At 45.0% G+C, this 24286-nt stretch overlaps 1 protein-coding gene across 1 annotated transcript in view; it reads left to right on the top strand.

The window, feature by feature from the left end:
* Positions 1-24286, top strand: part of BACE2 (beta-secretase 2) — an 86391-nt gene that overhangs the window by 37115 nt on the left and 24990 nt on the right. The window contains exons 3-6 of the mRNA XM_030835451.2: positions 13365-13581; positions 16834-16962; positions 18328-18462; positions 20408-20509. Coding sequence (XP_030691311.1) covers positions 13365-13581; positions 16834-16962; positions 18328-18462; positions 20408-20509 — 583 coding nt within the window. The remainder of the gene's footprint in view (positions 1-13364; positions 13582-16833; positions 16963-18327; positions 18463-20407; positions 20510-24286) is intronic.

The following is a 24286-nucleotide window of genomic DNA, read 5'->3' as shown; positions in this document are numbered from 1 at the left end:
CGCTTCTCATAGGCTTATGTCAACACAGATTTATCATTATAAAGACATGAACTATAATTTACATAGTAAAGTGTGTAGGATTAATTTGTCTGATGCTTTCAGCTAACTTTAGAGTTGGCCTAAGGTACACCTTCCACCATGGTATTTGATGGAAGCCGAGGGAACGTTCTACGTCCTTTCTCAATTTTTGACAAAGGTTTCTTTTCTGAGATGCAGCTCCCTGCCTTGTGATGTTTCTGTATTTGCTTTGTCCCTCTGATCTCTCTTAGTTATAATAAGGTTTCTGGTTGGGTTTGTCAGCCTCTGATTCAAGTCCCCCAGTCTCTGGATATTCAGGTTTAATGCTTCCTGAAACATGTCCCAGTAATTGGAGATTTGACTTGGGGTACTTTGACAAGATCTCTTTGATTTGTGGAATCAGACATCAGGTTACCATTAGTCATTTGTGTAGCTTTGTCCCACCAGAAGCCCTCTTTTCATGTTGGTGAATGTTCCAATGAATTACTATATAGCAAAAAGACTATCATGTATTTTTTTTAGATGTACTTCTTTTTTAGCGAGTAAAATAGCCTCCAGTCAATTGGCTTCATGAGAGAGTCAAAAGACTCATTCCCCCTGACCTTATACTAATCTTTTCAGGAAATTAAGTCTATTTTCATTAAAAAGCTTCCTCCTCCTATACTCCATCTGGGGTGAAGCCCACAGAGTAACTGTGGCAAGAGAGCAATTTCTTGTCCTCAACTGATGCTTGTAAGTAGAATTGGGATACTAGAAAATTACCAGCTAATTTCCTTAAGGTGGCTGAACTGGAGCCTTGAGACCCAGTGCCTCATCTTTCCATGTGCTGATGACAGACATTTTTGCCTGATTATTTAGATAATTTCTTGAGCCTGCCCATTGCTTGCCTGTCCAGGAGAGGTCCTGCCATATTGGAGCCCTGAAGCATTTGCCATTGGCGAGGACGTTGATGACGCTCCAGGATGGATGGAAGTCCCTGGGCTGTCAGTGGCCCCGTTTACTCTGATCTGGTCACTTCCAGACCTTAGAAGAGCAAAATGGGTATCTGGTCACCCGGTCCAGGCCAGCTATCCCCAAAGGTAGACCCAGAACTGTGAAATGTGTGGAAGAGCCCCGGGGAAGTCTCTGGGCAGAGTTTTCCAGGAGACTCAGCATTCCCTGCGTGGGGTGGCTTGCGGGAACCAGAGCCGACCCCAGGATTCAACTCTTTTGAATTCTGCCCTTTCACCTTTTCACTGTATGTTCTCTGGGTTTCTTTAAAATAATAAAATGTTCTGTGGTTCTTTTCTCGTCAGTTCGATTGATTTCACTTTCCAGTCCTGCATTCCCTGAACACTCTTATCAGAGGCAGAATGTCCCCTGAATTTGGTTCAAAGTGATTTTATTGCTGTGAGTGGACTTTTTCCTGGCTACTCACATCCTTCATGGATGGCTGTTTCTGTGCACCCAGAATTGATACTGCAAAGGAGCAGTCAATCTGGGGTTCGCTCTCCACATAGTTAATTAATATGCAGAACAGTTGAGAGCCAAAGCATTTTAGTGCCCAAGAGATGGGATGTTAGAACATAAAGATGGAGGAGTGCACTTTTTAAAAAAGTCTGCTCCTGGAAACTATACATTAATGACCCTCAGAATTGCTTATGGTTCATCTATGGGGTTTCTATTCTTTGAGGTTTAGGTTTAGTTCGAGGGGCCCAGTGAATACGAGCTAAGAATTACTTTTTTCTCACATTATCTGGAACTGTGCTTCCTACAAGGGTAGCTACTAGTCACATGTGGCTATTAAAATTTTTTTTAACATCTTTATTGGAGTATAATTGCTTTACATTGTTGTGTTAGTTTCTGCTGTATAACAAAGTGAATCAGCTATACGTATACATATATCCCCATATCTCCTCCCTCTTTCATCTCCCTCCCACCCTCCCTATCCCACCCCCCTAGGTGGTCACCAAGCACTGAGCTGATCTCCCTGTGCCATGCGGCTGCTTCCCACTAGCTATCTATTTTACCTTTGGTATTGTATATATGTCCATGCCACTCTCTCACTTCGTCCCAGCTTACCCTCCCCCCTCCCCGTGTCCTCAAGTCCACTCTCTACATCTCCATCTTTATTCCTGTCCTGCCCCTAGGTTCTTCAGAGCCATTTTTTTTTTTTAAGATTCCATATATATGTGTTAGCATACAGTATTTGTTTTTCTCTTTCTGACTTACTTCACTCTGTATGACAGACTCTAGGTCCATCCACCTCACTACAAATAACTCACTTTTGTTTCTTTTTATGGCTAATAGTCCATTGTATATATGTGCCACATCTTCTTTATCCAGTCATCTGTCGATGGACACTTAGGTTGCTTCCATGTCCTGGCTATTGTAAATAGTGCTGCAGTGAACATTGTAATACATGACTCCTTTTGAATTATGGTTTTCTCAGGGTATATGCCGAGTGGTGGGATTGCTGGGTCATATGGTAGTTCTATCTTTAGTTTTTTAAGGAACCTCCATACTGTTCTCCATAGTGGCTGTCTCAATTTACATTTCCACCAACAGTGCAAGAGGGTTCCCTTTTCTCCACACCCTCTCCAGCATTTATTGTTTCTAGATTTTTGATGATGGCCATTCTGATGGGTGTGAGGTGATACCTCATTGTAGTTTTGATTTGCATTTCTCTAATGATTAGTGATGTTGAACATCCTTTCATGTGTTTGTTGGCAATCTGTATGTCTTCTTTGGAGAAATGTCTGTTAAGGTCTTCTGCGCATTTTTGGATTGGGTTGTTTTCTTGATATTGAGCTGCATGAACTGCTTGTATATTTTGGAGATTAATCCTTTGTCAGTTTCTTTGTTTGCAAATATTTTCTGCCATTCTGAGGGTTGTCTTTTTGTCTTGTTTATGTTTTCCTTTGCTGTGCAAAAGCATGTAAGTTTCATTAGGTCCCATTTGTTTATTTTTGTTTTTACTTCCATTTCTCTAGGAGGTGGGTTGAAAAGGATCTTGCTGTGATTTATGTCATAGAATGTTCTGCCTATATTTCCCTCTAAGGGTTTTATAGTGTCTAGCCTTACATTTAGGTCTTCAATCCGTTTTGAGTTTATATTTGTGTATGGTGTTAGGCAGTGTTCTAATTTCATTCTTTTACATGTAGCTGTCCAGTTTTCCCAGCACCATTTATTGAAGAGGCTGTCTTTTCTCCAGGGTATGTCCTTGCCTCCTTTGTCAAAAATAGATGACCATATGTGCATGAGTTTATCTCTGGGCTTTCTATCCTGTTCCATTGACCTATATTTCAGTTTTTGTGCCAGTACCATACTGTCTTGATTACTGTAGCTTTGTAGTATGGTATGAAGTCAGGGAGCCTGATTCCTCCAGCTCTGGTTTTCTTTCCCAAGATTGCTTTGGCTATTCGGGGTCTTTTGTGTTTCCATACAAAGTGTGAAGTTTTTTGTTCTAGTTCTATGAAAAATGCCATTGGTAGTTTGATAGGGATTGCATTGAATCTGTAGATTGCTTTGGGCAGTATAGTCATTTTCACAATGTTGATTCTTCCTATCCAAGAACATGATATATCTCTCAATCTGTTTGTAACATCTTTAATTTCTTTCATCAGTGTCTTATAATTTTCTGTATATAGGTCTTTTGTCTCCTTAGGTAGGTTTATTCCTAGATATTGTATTCTTTTTGTTGCAGTGGTAAATGGGAGTGTTTCCTTAATTTCTCTTTAGGATTTTTCATCATTAGTATATTAGGATGCAAGAGATTTCTGTGCATTAATTTTGTATCCTGCTACTTTACCAAATTCATTGATTAGCTCTAGTAGTTTTCTGGTAGCATCTTTAGGATTCTCTATGTATAGTATCATGTCATCTGCAAACAGTGACAATTTTACTTCTTTAAATTTATTTATTTTTATTTATTTTTGGCTGCGTTGGGTCTTCGTTGCTGCGTGCGGGCTTTCTCTAGTTGCAGTGAGCAGGGGCTACTCTTCGTTGCAGTGAGTGGGCTTCTCATTGTGGTAGCTTCTCTTTGTTGCGGAGCACAGGCTCTAGGCACACAGGCTTCAGTAGTTGCAGCACGTGGGCTTCAGTAGTTGTGGCTCACAGGCTCTAGAGTGCAGGCTCAGTCGTTGTGACACACGGGCTTAGTTGCTCCACGGCATGTGGCATCTTCCCAGACCAGGGCTTGAACCCATGTCCCCTGCACTGGCAGGCGGATTCTTAACCACTGCGCCACCAGGGAAGACACTGTTTTACTTCTTATTTTCCGATTTTGATTCCTTTTATTTCTTTTTCTTCTCTGATTGCTGTGACTAAAACTTCCAAAGCTATGTTGAATAATAGTGACGAGAGTGAGCAACCTTGTCTTGTTCCTGATCTTAGAGGAAATGGTTTCAGTTTTTCACCATTGAGAACGATGTTGGCTGTGGTTTTGTCGTATATGGACTTTATTATGTTGAGGTAAGTCCCCTCTGTGCCTACTGTCTGAAGAGATTTTATCATAAATGGGTGTTGAATTTTGTTGAAACCTTTTTTTTTTTTTTTTTGCGGTTCACGGGCCTCTCACTGTTGTGGCCTCTCCTGTTGTGGAGCACAGGCTCCAGACGCGCAGGCTAGCGGCCATGGCTCACGGGCCTAGGTGCTCTGCGGCATGTGGGATCCTCCCGGACCAGGGCACAAACCCGTGTCCCCTGCATCGGCAGGTGGACTCTCAACCACTGCACCACCAGGAAAGCCCTGTTGAAAGCTTTTTATACATCTATTGAGATGATCATATGGTTTTTATCCTTCAGTTTGTTAATATGGTGTATCACATTGATTGATTTCCATATATTGAAGAATCCTTGCATTCCTGGGATAAACCCCACTTGATCATGGTGTGTGATCTGTTTAATGTGCTGTTGGATTCTGTTTGCTAGCATTTTGTTGAGGATTTTTGCATATATGTTCATCAGAGATATTGGCCTGTACTTTTCTTTTTTTGTGACATGTCTGGTTTTGGTTATCAGGGTGGACTCGTAGAATGAGTTTGGGAGTGTTCCTCCCTCTGCTATATTTTGGAAGAGTTTGAGAAGGATACGTGTTAGCTCTTCTCTAAATGTTTGATAGATTTCGCCTGTCAAGCCATCTGGTCCTGGGCTTTTGTTTGTTGGAAGATTTTTAATCACAGTCTCAATTTCAGTGCTTGTGATTGGTCTGTTTATATTTTCTATTTCTTCCTGGTTCAGTCTGGGAAGGTTGTGCTTTTCTAACAATTTGTCTGTTTCTTCCAGTTTGTCCATTTTATTGGTATGGAGTTGCTTGTAGTAATCTCTCATGATCCTTTGTATTTCTGTAGTGTCAGTTGTTACTTCTCCTTTTTCATTTCTAATTCTATTGATTTGAGTCTTCTCCCATTTTTTCTTGATGAGCCTTGCTAATGGTTTATCAATTTTGTTTATCTTCTCAAAGAACCAACTTTTAGTTTTAATGATATTTGCTATCATTTCCTTCATTTCTTTTTCATTTATTTCTGATCTGATCTTTATGATTTCTTTCCTTCTGCTAACTTTGGGGTTTTTTGTTCTTCTTTCTCTAATTTCTTTAGGTATAACGTTTGGTTGTTTATGTGAGGTTTTTCTTGTTTCTTAAGGTAGGATTGTATTGCTATAAACTTCCCTCTTAGATCAGCTTTTGTTGCATCCCATAGGTTTTGGGTCGTCGTATTTTCATTGTCATTTGTCTCTAGGTATTTTTTGATTTCCTCTTTGATTTCTTCAGTGATCTCTTGGTTATTTAGTAGTGTATTGTTTAGCCTCCATGTGTTTGTATTTTTTACAGTTTTTTTCCTGTAATTGATATCTAGTCTCTTAGCGTTGTGGTCAGAAAGGATACTTGATACGATTTCAGTTTTCTTAAATTTACCAAGGCTTGATTTGTGACCCAAGATATGATCTATCCTGGAGAATGTTCCATGAGGACTTGAGAAGAAAGTGTATTCTGTTGTTTTTGGATGGAATGTCCTATAAATATCAATTAAGTCCATCTTGTTTAATGTGTCATTTAAAACTTGTGTTTCCTTATTTATTTTCATTTTGGATGATCTGTCCATTGGTGAAAGTGGGGTGTTAAAGTCCCCTACTATGAATGTGTTACTGTCGATTTCCCCTTTTATGGCTATTATAATTTGCCTTATGTATTGAGGTGTTCCTATATTGGGTGCATAAATATTTACAATTGTTATATCTTCTTCTTGGATCGATCCCTTGATCATTATGTAGTGTCTTTCTTTGTCTCTTGTAATAGTCTTTATTTTAAAGTCTATTTTGTCTGATAGGAGAATTGCTACTGCAGCTTTCTTTTGATTTCCATGTGCATAGAATATCTTTTTCCATCCCCTCACTTCCAGTCTGTATGTGTCCATAGGTCTGAAGTGGGTCTCTTGTAGACAGCATATATATGGGTCTTGTTTTTGTATCCATTCAGCCAGTTTATGTCTTTTGGTTGGAGCATTTCATCCATTTACATTTAAGGTAGTTATCGATATGTATGTTGCTATTACCATTTTCTTAATTGTTTTGGGTTTGTTTTCGTAGGTCTTTTCCTTCTCTTGTGTTTCCTGCCTAGAGAAATGCCTTTAGCATTTGGTGTAAAGCTACTTGGCAGTGCTGAATTCTCTTAACTTTTGCTTGTCTGTAAAGGTTTTAATTTCCCTGTCGAATCTGAATGAGATCCTTGCTGGGTAGAGTAGTCTTGGTTTTTCCCTTTCATCACTTTAAATATGTCCTGTCACTCCCTTCTGGCTTGCAGAGTTTCTGCTGAAAGATCAGCTGTTAACCTTATGGGGATTCCAGTGTATGTTATTTGTTACTTTTCCCTTGCTGCTTTTAATATTTTTTCTTTGTATTTAATTTTTGATAGTTTGATTAATATGTGTCTTGGTGTGTTTCTCCTTGGATTTATCCTGTATGGGACTCTCTGCTCTTCCTGGACTTGATTGACTATTTCCTTTCTCATGTTAGGGAAATTTTCAATTATAATCTCTTCAAATATTTTCTCAGACCCTTTCTTTTTCTCTTCTTGTTCTGGGACCCCTATAATTTGAATGTTGGTGCACTTAATGTTGTCCCTGAGGTCTCTGAGACTGTCCTCAATTCTTTTCATTATTTTTTCTTTATTCTGCTCTGCAGTAGTTATTTTTAATATTTTACCTCCCAGGTCACTTTTCTGTTTTCTGTCTCATTTATTCTGCTATTGACTCCTTCTAGAGAATTTTTAATTTCATTTATTGTGTTGTTCGTCATTGTTTGTTTGCTCTTTAGTTCTTCTAGGTCCTTGTTAAATGTTTCTTGTATTTTCTCCATTCTATTTCAAGATGTTGGATCATCTTTACTATCAGTACTCTGAATTCTTTTTCAGGTAGACTGCCTATGTCCTCTTCATTTATTTGGTCTGGTGGGTTTTTACCTTGCTCCTTCATCTGCTGCATATTTCTGTCTTCTCATTTTGCTTAACTTACTGTGTTTGGGGTCTCCTTTGCACAGGCTGCAGGTTCATAGTTCGTGTTGTTTTTGGTGTCTGTCCCCAGTGGCTAAAGTTGGTTCAGTGGGTTGTGTAGGCTTCCTGGTAGAGGGGACTAGTGCCTGTGTTCTGGTGGATGAGGCTGGATCTTGTCTTTCTGGTGGGTAGGACTGTGTCCGGTGGTGTGTTTTGTGGTGTCTGTGAAATTATTATGATTTTAGGCAGCCTTTCTGCTAATGGGTGGGGTTGTCCTCTGGTCTTGCTAGTTGTTTGGCATGGGGTGTACAGCATTGGAGCTTGCTGGTCGTTGAGTGGAGTTGGGTCTTAGCATTGAGACGGGGATCTCTGGTAGAGCTCTCGCTGATTGAGTTTACGTGGGGCTGGGAGGTCTCTGGTGGCCCAATGTCCTGAACTCAGCTCTCCTACCTCAGAGGCTCAGGCCTGACACCCGGCTGGAGCACCGAGACCCTGTCAGCCACATGGCTCAGAAGAAAAGGGAGAAAAAAAAAAAGAAAGAAAGAAAATAATAATAAAAGAAAATAGTTACTAAAATAAAATGTTTTAAAAATATATTAAAATAAAAAAATTAAAAATTAATTTAAAAAGAAAGAGAGCAGCCAAACCAATAAAGGAATCCACCAATGATAACAAGCACTAAAAAATAAACTAAGATAAACATAAAACCAGAAACAAATTAGATGCAGAAAGCAAACCCCAAGTCTACAGTTGCTCCTAAAGTCCACCTCCTCAATTTGGGATGATTCGTTCTCTATTCAGGTATTCCACAGGTGCAGGTACATCAAGTTGATTGTGGAGATTTAATCCGCTGCTCCTGAGGCTGCTGGGAGAGATTCCCCTTCTCTTCTTTGTTCGCACAGCTCACAGGGGCTCAGCTTTGGATTTGGCCCCGCCTCTGTGTGTAGGTCTCTGGAGGGCGTCTGTTCTTCGCTCAGAGAGGACGGGGTTAAAGGAGCCGCTGATTCAGGGGCTCTGGCTCACTCAGGCCAGGGGGAGGGAGGGGTGCGGATGCGGGGCGATCCTGTGGCGGCAGAGGCCGGTGCGACGTTGCACCAGCCTGAGGCACGCTGTGCGTTCTCCCGGGGAAGTTGTCCCTGGATCCCGGGACCCTGTTAGTGGTGGGCTGCACAGGCTCCCGGGAGGGGAGGTGTGGAGAGTGACCTGTGCTCGCACACAGGCTTCTTGGTGGTGGCAGCAGCAGCCTTAGCGTCTCATGCCCGTCTCTGGGGTTCGCGCTGGTAGCCGCGGCTCACACCCGTCTCTGGAGCTCCTTTAAGCAGCGCTCTTAATCCCCTCTCCTCTCGCACCAGGAAACAAAGAGGCAAGAAAACGTCTCTTGCCTCTTTGGCAGCTCCAGACTTTTCCCCGGACTCCCTCCCGGCTAGCTGTGGCGCACTGGCCCCCTTCAGGCTGTGTTCACGCCGCCAACCCCAGTCCTCTCCCCGTGATCCAACCGAAGCCCAAGCCTCAGCTCCCAGCCCCGCCTGCCCCAGCGGGTGAGCAGACAAGCCTCTCGGGCTGGTGAGTGCAGGTCCGCACCGATCCTCTGTGCGGGAATCTCTCCACTTTGCCCTCCGCACCCCTGTGGCTGTGCTCTCCTCCACGGCTCCGAAGCTCCCCCCTCCACCACCCGCAGTCTCCACCCGCGAAGGGGCTCCTAGTGTGTGGAAACCTTTCCTCCTTCACGGCTCCCTCCCACTGGTGCAGGTCCCGTCCCTATCCTTTTGTCTCTGTGTTTTCTTTTTTCTTTTGCCCTACCCAGGTACGTGGGGGGTTTCTTGCCTTTGGGGAAGTCTGAGGTCTTCTGCCCGCGTTCAGTAGGTGTTCTGTAGGAGCTGTTCCACGTGTAGATGTATTTCTGATGTATCTGTGGGGAGGAAGGGGATCTCCACGTCTTACTCCTTCACCATCTTGAAGGTACTTGTGGCTATTTAAATTTAAATTAATTAATGTTAAATAAAGAGTCGTTCTGTAGTCAAACTGTCCAGATGGTCCCGGACTTATGATGGTTTGACTGATGATTTTTCACCTTGACCATGGTGCAAAAGCAATGCACGTTCAGTAGAAACTGTACTTTGAATTCTGAATTTTGATCTTCTCCCAAGCTAGCAATATGCTGGACGATCCTCTCTTGTGATGCTGGGCAGCGGCAGCCATAGCTCCCTGTCAGCCGCACAGCCATGAGGGTGAAGAGCTACACACTGATAACCATGCTGGACGCAGACAACCACTCTGTTTTTCACTTTCAGTATAATATTCAATAACTTACAGGAGATATTCAATATTTTATTATAAAATAGGCTTTGTGTTGGATGGTTTTGCCCAACTGTAGGCTAATATAAGTGTTCTGAGCATGGCTAAGGTAAGCTAGGCTAAGCTAGGGTGTTCAGTAGGTTAGGTATATCGAATGCATTTTCAACTTAATGATAATTTCAACTTACAAGGGTTTATCAGGATGTAACCCCATCGTATGTTGAGGAAGATCTACAGTCACATTTCAGGTGCTCTGTAGCCACCTGTGGCTACTGTATTGGAAGCATAGGTAGAGAATATTTCTGTCATTGCAGACGTTCTATTGGACAGCCCTGGTCCAGAGCACAGAAGAGCTCCATCTTTTAGAAACCTAGAAGGTTCCTCCCCTCCCTGGATCGTTTTAACCAAATCTTACCCAAGACTTGCCTCTTTTCCTGGAGGTTGTTGGACTTCAGAATGAGACAGTTTTGGATATTCAGAAAGAGTATCTCTATAGGAACATTTTCTAGAAAAAAATATCTTACGTTTTCTAATAGCAGTCCATAGATTGAAAAAAGGTAGCAAGTGATTAGATAATTATAATAATAGCAGCTGTGTTTGTTGTGTACCTGCTGTGTTCCAGGGTTTTGTTCTAAATGGTTTACAGTATTAACTCTCTTAATATTAACCCCATGAGGTATGGTACTGTACTTGTCCCGACTTTTTAGTTGAGGAAACCGAGGTCCAGAGAGTTAATTAACTTGACTTAAGGTCACACATGGCTCCTAAGTGGTTGAAGTACTATTTGCCTGCAGGCAGTGTAACTCCAGCTGCCTCTCGTCTCTCTGTAAATGGCACCGAAACATCCAGAATGTTCGCCCATGAGGGAAATAGCAAGCTGGTCAGTACACTGCAGAGGACGTGCTACTTAGCTGGTCAGCCTGGTCCATCTTATCAGTAACTGGCAGATTCTAATGAGTTTTCTGTAGTCTGGACAGAGTAAAAATAAAAAAAAAAACTTCTCCAAAGGAAGTCATGGTACTATAGAATATTTGGGGAGATAATAATCTTCTAGATCAGGAGTTGGCAAACTAGGGCTGACAGGCCACATCCAACCTGTTGCCTGTTTTTGTAAATAAAGTTTTATTGGAACACAGACACACGTTTGTTTATCTGTCGTCTGTGGCTGCTTCTTCACTAGCAGAGTGGAGTAGTAACAGAAATCATGTGACCCGCAAAACCTGAAAGATTTGTTTTCTGGCCCTTTACAGAAAAAGTTTGCCAACCCTGTGCTAGATTACATTCTCTAAGCCTTTCAAAATAATTAGCCTCTTCCATTAGCCGTAGCGTTTTGCAGTCAAATGCTCTACCACTGATCTATACCCCCCGCAGTAGTGCAGTTTTAAACTTATGGAGTGACCCCAAATTGTCAAAAGGGACTGACAATTTAGTATTTTAATTGCTTTTCATCCTAAACGTGTGCAGTCCCTGCTGTGTGCCAGGCATCGTCACTGAATTGATGTTGGCACTAAAACTTGGCACTAAAACACCAACCCTCAAGTGCCTGCATTTCAATGACCTGCTACGCGCTTTATATGTATAACTTCTGATGGGTCCCTTAGAGCTCCATGTGCCCGGGGTGCGTCCCCACTTACTTTTCGGTCTGTGCCTGCCCTTGTCAGAAGACGTCTGGACGTAAAATGTGCACTTAATGCTGCTCTCTTTTTAAGATCATGGTGGAGTTAGCTAAAGTAGTCAGAAAATGTTAAGATTAAATATTCTTCATATTTCATATCCCATTATGAAGTTAGAATAAATTAAATTTCTCCAAAATGTGTCTGCCAGACATTTTAAAAATAACCTATTTTCCCTGATTATAAAAAGTTATATATGCAGAAAATATGGAAGGATCTAACCACAAGAATGAGAGTTTCCCCTACAAAACCCCACCACCCAGAGGTAGCACTGCTAATGTCGGAATGTATTAAATTTTTTGAAGAAGATTCTGCCACATATACAAATGTTTCTTTTACCTTATTTTTTTACTGTGTCATTGTCATTGTCTTACTCAACAGCATTTTTCAGGTACATCATATGGATGTACCATAATTTACTAAACTATTTCCTTTTTACTGTGCATTTAGGTTGTTTCCAACTGTTTGCTGTTATAAGTAAAACATAATGACTGTCTTTGTTCATGGATCTCTGTTTGCATCATGGGTGTTTTTCTTAGGATCAGATTCTCAGAAGTACAATTACTGAATTAAAGACTGTTACCATTTTTAAAGCTTATGAGATGTATCGAAAAAAAGTCATATCATCCCTGACTTAACTTTCTCCCTGACTCCCAAAAAGACCATATAATCCATACAGCAAATTCATATACTCCTGTAGCAAACACTTAGTAACATGTATTAATGTTCAGAGATTTCGTATTAAAACAAAATGAAATGCAAACTGCAGACAAACAGGAACACTTTACAAGGATAGATTTGGTGATTTGACACTTCTCTTAGGAATCTGATCATTTTCCTAGGGGAAGCCTGGTTTGAATGCCCAGATATTTGCTCAGAGATGCCCCTTGGGTTCCTGCCTCTAGTCAACAGAGTTTTCAAGCTCAATTAGGTGTAAGAATGACCTCACAGGATTGGACACCCCAGGACCTTGACACCTACTGTTCTCTCTCCAGGCTGCCCCTCCCCAGATAGCCCCATAGCTTGTTGTCTTCAGGCAGGTCTTACCCAAATGTCCTCTTTCAGAGAGGCCTCAGTGACCACCCTCCCCTCACCCTGCTCTCTTCTCTGGGTGACTCATCACTCTATCATCGCCTGGAATTCTAGGGGTTCATTTGTTTACTGCCTGTCTCTGAAATCCCGAGAGCAGGATTTCCATCTCCCCCCACACACACCCATTGTCCCGTCTTGTTCATGTTATTCTGTTTCAGTAACTCTTACCCTTAGGGGTTGTGGGGTTGTCACAGTGACTTGTCATCAGCATCCTCCTTCATGTTTTGATATGAGTATAATCAGCTTGGGGCACAGGGACGACCTTGAGAAGGAACCTGTGACACCAGGAGGTCGTGCGGGCCCTGAGGAGGGACAGCCCTGGTACTGGGGGGGTGTGGCTTGATCTTTATTCATCCCGTTGGCTGTTTGTGTGAATCTGAACCCCAGGCCACAAGCTGGTGGCCCCTCTTTCTGGGCTGCCAGCCCCTCCCTTTGTCACAGAGTAGCAGTGCAGGGTTCCCGCAGAGCCAGAGGGCCAGGCAGCCCACATCCAGTTGCGGTGTCCCAGGCCAATGCACTTAAGTACAACACCTGGCTTACGGGGCAGGACTCTGGCGGAGGGAAGAATTAAATTCGGGGCTACACGTTGACCCCAGCGCTCCCTTACGCATGGTGCAGAAGACGCCATTACCCAAATGTTAGCGATTATTTTTTATGGGAAACGTCATCTTGTCAGCGTGAGGAGTCTTAATTATGAAGAATTGCTTACGCAGACCTTCTGGGCGTAGGGCCGCTGTCTTTGCAGCCATGATCGCCATGTGGTCAGAACAGGGACAGGTGGACGGGATACAGGACACGCTGCCTCTTCTCTTTTTCCAGGTCCAGCACTTACCGCCCCAAGGGCTTTGATGTCACCGTGAAGTACACGCAAGGGAGTTGGACTGGCTTCGTTGGGGAGGACGTTGTCACCATCCCAAAAGGCTTCAACAGTTCTTTTCTGGTCAACATTGCCACCATCTTTGAGTCAGAGAATTTCTTTTTGCCTGGGATTAAATGGAATGGGATACTTGGACTGGCTTATGCTACCCTGGCCAAGGTAAGAATCATGGGTGGATCTAAGGAAATCAAGTGATGGGACAAGATTCTGAAGCCAGACATTGGAGGGGCCAACAGTTGGGTCCAGCTGTCCGAGACAGTCAGTGAGAATCACACGGTTGAAAGATCAGTGTTCGCACAATTAAGGTTATCTCTAAGCATTTTTAAAATCTAAGATGAATGGTGACATTCTTTGAACCTTCCTACAAGGTACAGTCATAGCATCACTTTTTACATTTGCCTTTCGTTTATTTTACTTGTATAGCTGACAGGTGTGAACAGAAGCTGAATCCGTTTGATCATGGTGTTTGTTTAGGGGGTTTTATTTGGGCAGGATTAAGAATAAGCACATTTATTAAATTCATACATTCACATAAAGACGTGACACTGGAACCTCGGCAGGAAGAGGTGTCCCACCAGGCAGAGAGAGCATGGTGCTGCCTTCCCCTCACTCTGTAGTGGGAGCACAGACAGCCTGCAAGCGCGCCCTGGGGATTGCCAGCCACTGGAATTAGCGATGCAGCGAGGAGAGACGGTGGGACCCTCTCTCTCTTCAGCGTCAGAACCTTCACAAAACAGGGAAAGCCAGGATTGAATGTTCTCCAGTTATCTGTCCTTGATCCCACCCAGAGGAAGTGTGTTCATGAGCAGGATGGGTGAGGTGGGCTGGGAAATGTCCACCCGGAAGGGATGCCAGGGGCAGGCGGATCCGACACCCGTGCGTCCCCGGGGCTCCGGGAGACCAGGGCAGGTTAGCATACACTTGAGGAGAGGTTGCTCCTCCTGGCCTGTAAACGGGCACCCGGGCGCGGCCTCTCCTTGTTCAGAGTTAGACTTCGAGCCGGAGCTAAGTGTGGAACAAAGAATCGTGGGTGCAGAAAGGCCTGTTTTCTCTCCGTAAGGACATTTGTTCCAGCTCAGGTTTACGAGCAAGCGACGCAGGGCAGCGACGTGAGGGGGTGGAGATGGGCCAGTAGGCAGGGGCCGTTTCCCAACACTATGGCTTCTCAAGGACAAAAGATAGCCCGTGAAGCCCTACTGAGACCATTGCAAGGTGTCTGAGACCTCCCCACAAGGCAGACTTTGTGGGCCCCTGTTATCCCCATTTTAGAGATGTGTGGACTGAGGGTCAGAGAGGTTTACCCCTTGCCTAGGGCTGTCAGAGCACAGAGCCCCCTCTACGGAGCCCAGATGGCTTCTGGAGCCGATTTTTTAGCTCAGCACTGTAGGAAATGCTTAACATGAGTTCCCAAACTTGTAGCAACTTATATTCCTAAATACTTTTCACAGACGATGTGACCTCAGGCAAAACGTTTCATCTTCTTGTGACTCTGAAAATAAAAGATGTATGATCGATTTGATGCTGGTTATTTAGAGGATGGTAGCATAAAGCTAAATTATCTGGAATTATTAATATGTCAAACTTCCTTGAGAATAGACTGCTTTGGGGTTCTTTTGGGTGTCCAGACTCCCCACATGACTTTTTATCTTTTCACCTGTGAAATTCCAAGATTGCCAACAATTGTCTTCACTTCCCTAGGTTTGGGGAGACAGTAACAGGATTTGTAGGAAGTGGAGCACGGCTAGAAACAGGACTGGCAGGGCGGTCTGGGTTGGCGGCCCAAAGGTGTTTCTGAAATAGGTTCCCCGAGCACCCAGTGGGGTCACAGTGTGTGGTGGCCCCCCGCCGATGCCAGTTGCTTCTCATCGAGGATGTGGTCAGAACCACCTGTGGGGTCTCTCACACTACAGTTGCCCGCATCCAGCAGCATCCCTGCTGAATCAGGTTCTCTTGGGCTGGTCCTGGGCAGCTGTGTGCTTTTGAACCTTAAAGGATCCCGAGTCCTACTGAAGAATGACCTGACAGAATAATAATAGATCCTATCCCGTGTGCCAGGCACCATTCCAAGCACTCTGTGTGAACTGACCCATTTAAGCCCCAGAAGGCCCTGGGATGCGACTATGATCCCCATTTTACAGATAAGGAAACAAAGGGACAAGTCACACGGTTAGCAGGTGGGCGGTGGAGCCAGGATTCAATTCCGGGCAGCGTTTTATCTCATTGCCTCTCAAGGAGGTGGACGCTGACTGGGTCATCACCAGACCCAGCCCGTTTCAAAAGGGGGCTTTGTCTCATTCCTTGACCCAAACACAAAGTATTTAGACAAGGTTACATATAGAGATGGTACTGAATTCTGCAAGAGAGTCCACAGCGGCTGGGAAAGAGGCAGACAGGAGGCCAAACACAAAGGAACTAAAGAAATGGGAAGGTTTCTGTCTGTCCGGTAACACTCCTCTCACTCCCTCTAGAATTAGAGTTTCAGTTCTTACAGATTATAAAGAATCCTTCCTTATATGAACCGTAGATGCTCAGAAGATGCCAAGAGCATCTTTGCTGCTACAGTTGTTTTCATCAAGAACTAACCATTCGTAGTAACCAACTCTAATCTCTCTCCCAGTTGTCAAAGCCAAAATCGAAACATAGGTCTATGACCTTCCTTCCTGACCACCAGCACCTGTGACCCACCCCCAGCTAAGACCTGCTCACAGACCATCCCTCCTTTTCAGTCCTGGAGAAATACAGCTGGTCTCTGAAGGTGTGGTTACATGTAACAGAAGCACAGAGGACATTATTGACATACGGCAATGGGGAATAACGAGCTTTTAAACTGCAGGAGAATAGAATCGTTCCTTTCCCGGTTGCCAGAGTTCAGTAGACAGCCGGCAGAGCTAAGCCACCTCCCAGGGTCCGGGATCTGGGATGTGACCTGTCCTCATGATTCAGGCACCTGTCATTTGCATGATGGACGACTACAGCTGAAACGGGTGAATAAAAACTTTTTCTGAAGCTGTAAAGGCAGCTCGTGGAGACACTGTTCTCTCCTTACTCTGAACTGTCTAAGATTAGAATCCACCACCTACCTGGGTAACCCACTTCCACATCTTCTCACGCCTGCCTCACAAGGCAGTCAGGATGGTAAATGGGGCAGCCTCTTAACAGCTTCCGGAAATACTATCTTATTTTTCCAACAGAGCCGCCATCCCAAAAGGAAAAATACCAAGTCTTAGGGAGTTCTGTTGGAGGTTTCTGAATCAGTGTACTTAATCATAAGCTCGTTTATTCCTTAGCCTTGAAAATATTAAATATAAAGAAATGCCATGTTGTATACCATGCCTGGTGCCTGCGTGGGGTCACTCCTTGTCTACACTGCGAGTCCTGAAGCAGCTGTGCTCTTTCCCAACCCTCCCGCAGCCATCAAGTTCTCTGGAGACATTCTTTGATTCCCTCGTGGCACAAGCGAAGATCCCCAATGTTTTCTCCATGCAGATGTGTGGGGCTGGATTGCCAGTCGCTGGATCTGGTACCAACGGAGGTAGTCTTGTGGGTATCTTTTCATTTTAAAGGGGGAACATCAGAGATCAGTGGGGCTGCTCTTTCTGCTTTATTAAGACCCTGATAGAAATATTAGACATGTAGGCATACATAGGTACTGTCTGATATGAATAATCCTTGTTTGAGAGCCCTTAAAAATGGATAAAACTAGCTCTTATTTTTATCTTTCCTAATCATCCTGCCAGCTCATAAGATGATTCTCATTGCTTCCCCAAATTCCTTTATTTTTTTTTATTCCCATACCTTTTTTTTTTTTTTTCCAATTGGGGTATAGTTGTCTTGCACTGTTGAGTTAGTAAGATTCCTTTAAAGCTTTTTAAAAAAAGTTTGTTTGGAAGGTAACTGTTCTGATTGGGTGTGGTAGGGGCACATGAGGACCAGTGGGGTGGGGTGGCAGGTGGGCCTTACTCTGGGGAGGGGAATCAACGGGAGAGGACTGATTTCATAAATTTGGTGGGGAGATGGGGAAAACTGTACATCCTTTCTCTCGCTCTGAATACACGCACACACGCACACAGCCCCACACATATACACATACATATACACACATGAACACACATACACAGCTATACAAACATACACATACATACTTACATACACCCACTTACATACACAGCACACACATAGTGAAGCAGAATCAACACTGTGAACATGCCATAACCCAAGTGTCCCTTTGATGGGCCCTGCACCCAGACATCTAAAGTAGGAGGTGATGGGGAGAATGTCCATGAAGGGGCCCCCTCAGGGTCGGTGATGTTGACCCCTTTGCTCTCCAGCTATGAGAAGCAGGCTCATCTACTTTGATTGCTAACAATACACCTGCTCTCAGCACCTTTTTTATCACCTTTTCAGGGGAGCGGGTAGCCTGGATTTGTGGGATGATGCTATACAGATGTGCAAATGAAGTTTGGGTTAGGGAAGCTCTTTTGTTCTGCTTTCCATGCAAATGTGTGGGGCAGGAAGTCATCCTCTGTCTTCTGAGGAACTAAATTTTTCTCAGTCTGTATGGTTTACAATTTTATTGCATTTCTTTGCCAGTGGCTGGGGTCGGGGGCCGGAGGGGTGGGGATCTCAGTATCATGGAGCTGGAACTGTATGTACTAACTTTAGATAAGGGAAGCCATCAAAGCATCCTGATTAGACTAGGGTACAAAAGTCTTTGATCTTTGGACACATGGCCCCAGAATGTTCCCTGTTTAATTTTCAGGTGTATGTATTTATTTATAACATCCCAATAACTTGAAATTACTAATTCTAGTGAAGTTTTGCCTTATAACAACATGCTTCTCTGTGTAACTTGTTACATGCCTGTATATTTTTTTCTCTTATACCTGTAAATATCTTCCATCCCAGGTCCTGGGTGGAATTGAACCAACCTTGTACAAAGGAGACATCTGGTATACCCCTATTAAGGAGGAGTGGTATTACCAGATAGAAATTCTGAAATTGGAAATCGGAGGTCAGAGCCTTAACCTGGACTGCAGAGAGGTATTTCCGCACTGTGTCTACCTGTCTGTGTGTGCCTGGGTCACTTAAATATTACAGCTGGGACCTGAATGTGAACTCAGAGGGTACATTACATTGCGAGATAAATCAAAAGTTCATGACGTTAAAAGTTACAGGGCCTTTTTGTAGATGATTTTATACCAGTGATCCCCCCCAAAAACCATTGCTTCCTTTCAACTGCTTCTCTTAATAGAGAGGAATTAGCCTGAAATGGTGAGTGAAGAGAACTGTCCAGAACCATATCATCTTGGCCTGATGGTCCCTGATCTCGGTTCAGGACAACGAGAAGTAAGCAGGGTTTTATCAGTGTAAAGTGGGACTAAAAGATAAGCAAAATGAAGCCAAAAGTAAATCAGCTTTATCCTCCATTCACAGCTAACCCCCCCCCCCCCAGTATACAGTTCTCACTCGAAGAAACATGTGCTCTAAAGATGTGCATGGCTTTGATGGTGCTCGAAGGAGGCACACGTGCAGAGCTGGGAAACCACATCTCTCGTTAACCTCGTTCACACCCTCTCGCTGCAGTTTGGCTTGTTTGTGGCACATGATGACGTGATTATGAGGATCTGAGGGAGACCTGGTCCTCTACAATATTTTCAGAATGGTTTACAAAAACCACCAGCATTTCATCAGCATTCCTTGTACTCTTACCTGTCATCACTGCCTTTCAGTTTAACCATCACGTTGTACCATAAGTTCTCATATACACAGATGCCTCTGAAAAAACAAGTCAAAGCTTGATAAAGGGATGGTCCGTTCCATTGGGGTGGTGTTTCAGTCCTAAGTCCACAAATCTGTTTATCGTCAAGAGGCATTTACTTGCCATTGAAGAGTCCAGTGATAGAATCAGGTGGGAGGGCCTAAAAGAAAGCACCGACTCCGCGCGTGTGTGTGTGCGTGTGTGTATGTGTTTGTGTGTGAGTGTGTGTTGGAGAGTGTAAGCATTTATTCGGAGGTTTGATTCTCATATTCCTGGTTCTTTTCTGCCCCCCACAATCAGCCATGCTTGCCACACAGAGCAAACAACAAAACCCAGAACGTCCCACCGCCCAGCATTTCAGTGTGCGAGCTTTTCTTACACATACAAGCGCGAACAAACTAGATTATATTTCAATTAACTTTGTTTCTAAACTGAAATTCGTTTTACATTTGAAAAACTATGCGTCAGTTGCTGTATTTCAATTTCTCAAAATTCTTCACTCCTCCCACCTGCTACCTAAACAAATCCTTATTTCCTTTTGAGCTGCTTGGTGTATTTGGTCATACGGCTCATGGATTTGCCGTAGAAGCAGGAGGATTAAATTGCCCACGACGCATTCCATTCCTGGGCAGCCTTGCTCATACAGTTATGTCCCTAGAGGTTGGGTGACTACTCTGGTCTTGGCCCACTGACCTCCATTCTTCCCACTCGGCCACATAAAGAATGACAGAGGCGGGGTCAGGGCTGGGAATGCCTCTGTGTGTGTGAGATTCTCTTGCTGAAGGTGGCTTTGGTTCCATTCTAAATGCAAATATGGGATATCTATGGAAAAACTGTCCTTCCCCCTCCTTCTCCACTAGCAGGGTAATAGAGAGTTGAGTTTTCATGATTTGTATAAATGACATTTAATGTATCATTTCAACCTCTGAAGACAAATGGGTCTTCCCTCTTTGGAGGATCCCTGCCGGAATCTGGCCACACTGATTTCGGTCAATGTCACTGCCCTTTCCTGGCCTCGGTTTCTTTATCTATAATGAGAACATTGGGCAAGGAAGTTCTCGGTGCCCAAGTTCTGAGAAGATGAAATGAATTGTAGCCACCAAGGAGGTACCGTGACTGCCAAACGTGTGTATCACAGATCCACGGTGACGGCGGGCTGGAGCCGTGCCCTGATGTGGGTGCCCTGTCGCTCATGTGCCTTCTCCCCACCCCCTCTCCCCGTTCTAGTATAACGCGGACAAGGCCATCGTGGACAGTGGCACCACACTGCTGCGCCTGCCCCAGAAGGTGTTTGACGCCGTGGTCGAGGCAGTGGCCCGCACGTCTCTGGTGAGTCCCCAGGATGGATCTCAGAGGTCACACCAGGTCATGACCGCATACTGGGGAATACCGCCACGTAGTCTAACAGTCTCCGTCTGAGGATTTTGAGGTGGTTTTATTTTAACCATTACTTATTAAGTTCACGGTCTTATTCTTTGATATTAACCAGCAAATAATTCCTTCACTTTAACCTCAGAGGACTTGGATCTGAAGGTGTAGTGCTTTTTAGTATTTCAAATAACATTGTAGTTAGCATAGTAACTTTTTTAATCTCAGGGGGAAAAGAACCACTTGGTGATATACTATAGTAAAGTAAGTAGTAAACCAGGGATATGTTTGTAGCCTTTAAAACAAACCAAAAATTGTACTCCTTTTTTGGCCTTCATCCAAGCTATGCTGGGATTGTAATTCCTACTTCTGTAAAAGAGTGAGATTCTCAGAAGACAAAGGGTAATCCACCAATGTAATAATTCTTTTCTGGCCATGCTTTGAAATACAATTAAAATCATGGTCAAGGACAACATGCCTTTTGAGGGCCTGGTTAACAGTATTCCCAATGTGACCCCAACTTTCCAGTTCGTTCAAGGCAACAGGATAGACCACAGGGCATTAGGTGGGAGGACCGCAGCCTTAAAGGGCAGATGGAATTGAATTTCATCTATAGCTTCTGCCACTTACTAGCTGAGTGCCGGGAGAGGGCTCTTGTGCCCCTTGAGCGTCTCCGTGTTCTTGTCGTGGGACTGTGAGGAGGGTCGGGCATAAAAGCCTGGCACCATGTGCTCGGTCAAGAAGAGCTTCTATTTCATGTCCAAACCACAGTGCTACTACTGTTTGTCTCGACACAAGATAAACGTTTCTCTCGACTTCGTGGGTGTCTTCGTAAGCATCTGTTCATGCAGGGCCACTCTGGCAAAGTGACCAAAAATGAGCGTTTCCTACACAAAGTCTTTCTATTGGCAGTGACCCCAGTTGGGGCTGACAGTCCCACAACTCCACCGGGCTGGCCAAATCCAAAGAATGATGGATAGGAGATGCACAGCAGTTGCTCTGTTACAGGTGACAGCAGGACAGGGGAAGGAAGAGCAGAGTTTTGCTTGTCCTGGACCCAAACTTGAAAAGTCTGAATGTGCTGTCGGAAGAACAGCAGGCAAGTCAAAAGAATGCAGATGGGAAAAAGCAGGAAGAAACAACACCGAGGTCCTTTGTGAGCTGAAAGGTCAAGGGAGCAGCGGACTGCCTTTTTTGTCCACTGCGTGTCTAATATCTGCTGAATCAGAAAAAACTGGCAGGTCACATTCTTAGTGCCTTAAATTTAGAAAACTGGCTGAAAACCAGACTGCTGGAAATGCAGGGCAATATGCTGCCTTCTTCAGAGTAAAACTGGCCTCAGTGAAATTAACATGAGCACCCTCAGATTTGCTATTCTGAGCTAGGAGTGTTTTACAGCCGTCCCAAGGACGTTCTGGCAACATCAGCATGTGACTCCAACAAGCCCGTGACCAGCCTGGGTCTCTGCAGAGTCCGTGACTTTGGCGGGGACCAGCAGGACTGTGGCAGAGGGGCGCTAGCACCCCTGAGGTCAGCACAGCACGTGTTCCGCAGTGCCTGACTGTAATTAAAGCACGAGAAGGAATGAGAGTACAAAATTTGTCTGCCTGGTCTAAAATTATCCTCTGATTTCATGCCTCCATCAGGAGGGAGAGGCCTGGGGAGAATGTTTGTCTGGAGCAGGGAAAGCTCAGCGAGGGTGGGAGCTGTCTCTGTCTCATGGTGTGTGGACCAGAGACGTGCGCGTTCTCTCCCTCTGCCAGGTTCATCTCAGCCGGCTCTCTTGGCTTGGGTTTTCTTTCTTAGTTAAGGAGAGGACCGGCTTTGAAGAGTTAAACACCATACAGATGCCGGGCTCTGTCTCTGGGCCTAGATTCTTCAGATGGCATTTTAGAAATGAATGGTTTGTAGGTCCGTAGTTCTTTTTAATTATTGAAGTATAGTTAATTTGCAATGTTGTGTTACTTTCAGATGTACAGCAAAGTGATCCAGTTATACATATATATGTATTCTTTTTCAGATTCTTTTCCGTTATAGGTTATTGCACGATATTGAATCTAGTTCCCTGTGCTCTATGTGGGTCTGTAGTTTTAAATGAGCCTGGTGGGGAGTTCTGTGTGTGGCGGGGACCTGGGCTTCCTTCCTGCCCAGCTGTGGCCCCCTCGTCAGCTCAGGCACGGTGCTTCTCCCTCTGTAAGACCCAGAAGTAGGAAGGCACCTCCTGTAAATTGACTTCTGGCTTTCAACTCTATGATCTGAGTGTCCAAACTCTCCCCCGGGACACAAGGCTTGTCCCCCAGGGAGGCTTTCCAGACTTGTAAGCACCTCTTTGGAGGCAGACGGTCCCCCTTCCAGTCCCGAGCTGTGCCTCTTAGGCAAGTTACTTGGCCCCTCTGAGCCTCACTGTTCAGCTGGAAATTGGAGCTCTGTGCCCTCTCGTGCAGCCCTAGCCACGCTTCACTTTTCCTGGAATCCAGCAAAATGACTGCGCCACCCCTTCTCAGCTCATCCAGCGAGGGGTCCTTCCCTGTGATACATATTTCAAACTGGCTTCCTTCTCATAAAATGTACAAACCTATGAAGGCCAGCATTAGAGACTTTGCAAATCGGCACTGACAGTTTCAGTGGAGGACCTGTGATGGGTGAAGAGACCGCACGAGCTTCCTCCCGGTTCTCTGCCCCGAGGGCGGCAGCACATGTCTGCGAGGCCCTGAGCAGGCAGCTCTCACTCCGTATTCGGCCAGGGACACCCAGTTTGCTCACTTTCTATCTTCCTTGACCTCTGCAGCACCCCTGCTCACCTTCCTTACCTGTTCTCTCAGCTTCCGTAACACCCTCCTCCCAGGACCTCTTCTAATGCCTGTGTTCCTCTTCATGGGGGTCTCCTTTGCTGCTCCCTTTCTCAGGGTGGGTCCTACGCCCCTCTCTTCTCCCTGTACCCTCTCCTAAGTGATCCCATCCATGGCCACACCATCACTTCCCACCCATTGGTCACTGACTTTCAAATGCATCTGTCTAGCCCAGGCTGATTCCTTGGAGGTTAGACTCAAAGAACCAGTGACCTACACAAATCCTGCTTGGATGCCTTAATCCCACCCCATGTGCCAGAGCGCTCAGATCCCTGATGAATGATCTCTGATAAATGCACGATGGTGCCCCTAGGTCCTTCCCAGCCTCGTCTCCTGCCCCTTCCTGCCCTCAGCGCCAGCCTCCATGGCCGTCACGTTGTCTAGTGGGACAGGTTCCATGCCCTGCCTGCTCTCCCCACCACATCTCCCTGACGCCCACCTGCCCCTCAACTCAGCTCATGTGCTTCTTCCTCGGGGACCTTGACAGATACCCCTTCCTCCAAGTCAACACTCTTCTAGCTCCACCCCACATCCCCGTCACATGCCCTCCTAGCTCCACCCCGTCACATGCCCTCCTAGTTCCGCCCCGTCACATGCCCTCCTAGCTCCACCCTGTCACATGCCCTCCAAGCTCTGCCCCGTCACATGCCCTCCTAGCTCCTCCCCCATCACATGCCCTCCTAGCTCCTTCCCATCACATGCCCTCCTAGCTCCTCCCCTGTCACATGTCCTCCTAGCTCCTCCCCATCACATGTCCTCCTAGCTCCTCCCCATCACATGCCCTCCTAGCTCCTCCCCTGTCACATGCCCTCCTAGCTCCTCCCCATCACATGTCCTCCTAGCTCCTCCCCATCACATGCCCTCCTAGCTCCTCCCCCATCACATGTCC

The sequence above is a fragment of the Globicephala melas genome, chromosome 4 (genome assembly GCF_963455315.2).
Source record: "Globicephala melas chromosome 4, mGloMel1.2, whole genome shotgun sequence".
NCBI classification, from domain to species: Eukaryota; Metazoa; Chordata; class Mammalia; order Artiodactyla; family Delphinidae; genus Globicephala; species Globicephala melas.
Note: the sequence above shows the minus strand (reverse complement) of the source record. Positions and strands in the feature narration are given on the sequence as shown.